At 58.9% G+C, this 4,879-nt stretch overlaps 1 protein-coding gene across 1 annotated transcript; it reads right to left on the bottom strand.

Moving 5' to 3' along the window:
• Positions 1 to 1,579: 1,579 nt before the first annotated feature.
• Positions 1,580 to 4,449, bottom strand: NKX2-3 (NK2 homeobox 3). The gene is made up of 2 exons (XM_042908503.1): positions 3,908 to 4,449; positions 1,580 to 2,425 (listed from the first exon to the last, which is right to left on the bottom strand). The coding sequence occupies exons 1-2, from the start codon at positions 4,266 to 4,268 to the stop codon at positions 1,677 to 1,679; spliced, it is 1,110 nt and encodes a 369-aa protein (XP_042764437.1). The 5' UTR covers positions 4,269 to 4,449; the 3' UTR covers positions 1,580 to 1,676.
• Positions 4,450 to 4,879: the final 430 nt, after the last annotated feature.

Raw genomic sequence — 4,879 nt, 5'->3', positions numbered from 1 at the left:
GCGCATTTCTCCGTCCCTCTGTTGAGCAGACTGCTACACAAAGCCCCCGCTCTGAGAAGCAATGGGGAGCTCGGGGGGGACGTCAATCCCGACGCGCTGGGGTTTTTGTTCGCGCAGGGGACTTCGCCTTCCTACCACACCTTTTGTTCGGGACTCCAATAAAAAGCCATTCTTTCCGCACCTTCCCGGCCCGGAGCCGTCTTTCAGCGAGGCCCGGCCCCACAATGGCGCGGCGCTCTGAGGCCTCCCCATTCACCCGCCTTGGCACGCTCACAATCGGCCGTGTGGCAGCACAGACCTCGCACAGGCATTCTCCGCAAGTGACAAGGAGCCGCATAAAGCCGCGGCCGCCGGGGGAGAAGGGAGGGCGGCCGAGGGGGAGAACTCGGCCGCGGCGGGGCGCAGCGCCCCTGGGCGCGCTAGAGGCCCCGGCGGCGGCCGCTGAAGGAACCGCCTTCCCGCCGCCTACAGCTGGGCCAGGGGGCGAGGTTTCCTTTTCCCTGGCGACCTTCGAGGTGGGGCAGAGTCTAAGTCTTGGTCTAACGCAGGCCCAAACACTAGCCCAAGCATTTGGGTAAAACTTGTGGGGATTACAAAGCCGGGACCTCAAAAGGCCCTGAGTCTCCGACCTGTCCTCCCACAAGAGAAAAGAGAAATTAATGAATAAAACCAAGAGGACACAGACTTGCAGCCCAGGGGCTGGCCCAGGAGAGGCCAGGCCTGCGATCGCCCAGGAAAGATTGCTTTCCCTTATGCACCTTTTCATTGCCTATCCTTCTCCCCCCGTTTAAAGGATCCCTCTCCACTTTGGGGAGCGAAACAAAGTCTGCAACCAACGGTTTGGAAATATTGCACCTTGTTTATTGACTCCTGTAGTGTATGGCAGCGGGTGTGTACACGGCGTGTGGATATAGTTATAGATATATTATATGTGCTGAATACAGAATATGAAACAGAAAGGAAACCTGGTAACACCTCCGGTGGGCCACCAGCTCCCGGATTTGTTCAGACCCCCTAATGTTTGATCATGCCTCGCTTGTTTATCTCGCAGAGTTCTACCCCCTGACAATCCGGAGATCCAGGCCGAGGTATCTGCTGCGGAAGGCAGGCGGTTGGGAAAAGGAAAATTGACTGTGGTGTGGCGCTCCGGGCCGCAAAAGGGGCAGAGGGGTGGGTAAGGCTTGGGGATTTCTCAAGCCACGACACCCATTTTTCTCTCCTTCATGCCTTTTTTTTTTTTTTTTTTTTGTCCTTGGGTTTTCTGCCGACATTTCGCGGAAGCCGCGGGAAGGCCAAGGGGAAAGAAGGCCTTCTTGGTTTGGGAGAACCAAACGGAAGCCAGAGTCCCAGCCTCTCGCACTCACTTCGGGGCCAGAGTCGGGGCCATTGTCCTCCCCGGCACCCAGCCGGAGTTTCTGCCTCAGAGACAGTCTCCGCGACCGGTCTCGGGCATCCTCCTCGCCCCTCATCCCCCTTCCCCAGGCTTCGCGCGAGCTGTGCTCCGGGGCCCTGGGGATCGAGACTTGTCTTTTGTTGTTGTTGTTGTTTTGTGTGGCTTTTTTTTTTTTTTTTTTTTTTTAACGAGGGGACCTGGCCCTAAGGTCCAACCTTTCTCGCGCTTCAGTCCCGCGGTGCCAGGCTGCAGTGGGGCGACTGCCGCGTGACCAGCCGCGTGCCTACCAGGCCCGGATGCCCTGCAAGGTGCCCTGCGCGCAAGCAGCCCCGGTCGCCGCACCCTGGTGCAACGGCTGCGCGCCGCCACCGCCGCCAAAGCCGCCTAGGTTGCTCACGTTCACAAAGGGGCCGCCTCCGGCAGCGCTGCAGGCGGGCTGCATGGCCGCGGCCGCCGCGGAGGCCCCGCCGCCGCCGCCGCCGCCGCCGCCGCCGCCGCCTGCCGGGTACGCACAGCCGTAGCTGCCGCTGTAGGCCGCCGCGGCGGCGGCGGCGGCAGCGGCAGCGGCGGCGGCGGCGGCCGAGTTCCCATAGCCATAGGCGGGGAAACTGTTGTAGGAGTAGGCGCCCGCACCCACGCTGTAGGGCGCGCCGTAGGCTTGCGCGCCCGGCGTGACGCACGGCTTGCCGTCCCGCACCAGCACAGGCACTGCCACGCGGCGCGGTGGCGGCGGAGGTGCGTGCGCGCCCAGCTCCAGAGACTTGTCCTGCCGCTGTCTCTTGCACTTGTACCTGCGGTTCTGGAACCAGATCTTCACCTGCGTGGACGTGAGCTTCAAGCTGCTGGCGAGGTGCTCGCGCTCGGGCGCCGACAAGTACCTCTGCTGCTTGAACCTGCGTTCCAGCTCGAAGACCTGGGCTTGCGAGAAGAGGACCCGGGGCTTCCGGCGGCTGCGTGGCTTGGGTCTCTCGCTCTCCTCCGCCGCCTTACAATCCCCGGCCACCTCCAGAGGCTTCTTCAGCTGGCAGCTTTCTGCGGAAGAAGCAAAACAACAGCGTCCCTTAGCAGTTCCCAGCCTAACCGCGGTTCCTATCCCAGCGCACTGTGGCCCTTTGGGCGGCAGCGCGGTGCGTGCGGTAGTAAATGCCTGGACTTTCTGGAAAGTTTGTGGCTGCTGGCGCCATGGGACCCCGCGACATCCCAAGCACCCTCAGAACGCCCTTAGAGGGTGGAGGCACGTTCCATGGGGAGGGGTAGTTCGCCTTTATTTAGAACTTGAGCATCAGCGAGAAAGAGATTACTCTGTATTAAATGTGCGGCTCGGCGTGCTAATGACTGTCTTCAGGATGAAAGCTTGCAACTATATCATAACTATAGAGTATTTGCAAGCTTGTTAGCCTTCCACTATGTTAAGGATAGTCAAAGGTGTGAAGCATGTTGGTATTTGGGGGCTGGTGTGAGTTGCCTGAAAAATCTTTCTGTTAGAAAATGCTTGAGTGTAACGCTCCTATATTGCCTAGGAACTTTTTTTTTTCTTTTAAAAGACAACATGCCCCCGGCTAAATGTCTGCGTGACGATGAGTGTGTTACCTTTGAGAGAAAAAAAGAAATTTGATTAACTGATTTAGACTGTATTATGTGGATTTTAGGCCCAGGGGAACTGTCAGGAGTATAGGCCTTGGCTCCTGCCACATCAGACCTCCTCTTGGGAAAGACGTTCTTTGATTCTCTCCCCTCAGAAGCAGACACTTCCTTGGAAGCTATATTCAGTTATCCTGTCTTCCCTACCCAATTCACCTCCCATCAGATGTGAGCAGCTGGGATCTAGGACTACGTTCGGCGCGTTTTTCACTCACCCTGCAGCCCCACAGCCTGGGACACAAAGCATAACCTTATGAATCTTCAAAAAACTCTCCCGTGTGAACATACTGCACACGGAAATGCACTGGGTTCCCACGCACTCGCCCGGACTGTCCCTTCCCTCTCTGCCCGGTGCCTTGGGGTCCAGGACACTGAACTCCAAGCAGAGAAGTGAGGAAATCACTTGGCTGGTCTCTACCAAAGTTCCTGCGCCCTGCCAACACAACCTGCTTGGATCATCTTTTTTGGAGAAGAGGGGACCTCTGTCCCGGCCTCAAAGAACTCGTCTCATGCTAGGGGGAAAAGAGGAAGAGGCTCAAGCTGTCTCTCTAGCTGCTGGATCCTGACTACTGAACCCGTGTTGCTTATCGGCCTCAGGGCAGCAATTACTTTCCCTTCCTTCCCTTGGGGGCTTGCCTCTCCTCTCCGGGAGGCGGGAGGCGTAGTTGTCGGGGTCACCTCGTCCTTCTCCCTCTGACCCGGCTCGCTCGCAGGCACCTGCGCTTTGCGGAGCTGTCGTTGACCAGGGCGAGGCATGACCCCAGCCAAAGGTTAAAGGGGCGGGAAGCACTGCTGACAAGGTTTGTGGGCTGTTTGCGGGCGCTCCGCCATTGCTCCAGATGTGCGGGGGCTTTTCTTTCCCCCTCTACTCACTTTGGCTCCGGTCCCTCACGACCTCGGGCTCCTCTTCATGTTCCTTAGGCCCGCTACACGAGTCTCGCAGGACTGTGTGGACGTAGCTCTGGGGACAGAGCCCCGAGCCCCCGTGGCCATCGGCTGTGGCTAGTGAGTTCAAATAGGACAGTTTGTCGCCCTCTTCTTCCTCGTCTTCTTCCCCTCCGTCAGAAAATTGAGTCCCCTCGGTGGCGGCCAGCATGCACGGTGCGGAGTGGAAGTGGTGCTCCAAGTCCGCCTGCAAGTGCGCGCCGTGGAAGTGCTGTTGCTGCTGCTGCTCCAGATTCAAAATGTCTTTGACTGAGAAAGGGGTGGAGGTGACCGGGCTTGGTAACATCATCAGGGCCACTTAATTGTCCAGTCCAAATACTCAATAAATCCCGGCGGGGGCGGGGAAGTAGTGCAGCGGCTCCAGCTCTCCTTCTGGACTCTGCCGCTGCTGCCGAGTCGGGTTTTTGACAGACGCGGTCCCGCTCCAGTCTAAATCGCCTCCATTGGCCCGGACCTGGGGGTCTGGGTTTTGTTACAGCCACTGCAGGGACTGGAGCCGGGGCTGCGAAGCCTGTGTCCGGGGGTCGTGCGTCACGTCGGGGGCGGGGCTCTCGCCTCGGCCTCCCTCCCCATTGGCTCCGGCTCATGTGGACCACGCCCCCCGCATCCACTGTGTGGGGTGCTGTGGCGCTACCAGAAATAAAGGACTAGTATAGAGTCGTGAAGTCCAAGTCGTTGTGGGTAAGGCTGCAATGCCCCGGGTGCCCGAACTACCGATTCCCGCCCCGCCTGGCTGTACCTTCCCGGCCGGGGCCAGTTCTGGGAGGCTTCCTGTCCATGAGCCAACTGCCAGGAAGAATGGCCCAGGAGCGTGGCTTTTCCCAGCTGCTATGGGGCAAGAAAACTTCCTGGCCCGTAAATGCCGGCCACAGGATTCCCAAGAAGACGGATTGTTTTGTA

The sequence above is a fragment of the Panthera leo genome, chromosome D2 (assembly GCF_018350215.1).
Source record: "Panthera leo isolate Ple1 chromosome D2, P.leo_Ple1_pat1.1, whole genome shotgun sequence".
Classification (NCBI taxonomy): domain Eukaryota; kingdom Metazoa; phylum Chordata; class Mammalia; order Carnivora; family Felidae; genus Panthera; species Panthera leo.
This window is presented reverse-complemented; position numbering and strand designations above follow the sequence as displayed.

What these genes read in the sequence shown, in the direction of transcription:
- NKX2-3 (XM_042908503.1), bottom strand. Translation starts at nt 4,268, where the DNA reads ATGATGTTACCAAGCCCGGTCACCTCCACCCCTTTCTCAGTCAAAGAC. An exon ending in CGTGAGGGACCGGAGCCAAA is followed by an intron (nt 2,426 to 3,907) that starts GTGAGTAGAGGG and finishes CTTCTTCCGCAG; the next exon opens with AAAGCTGCCAGCTGAAGAAG.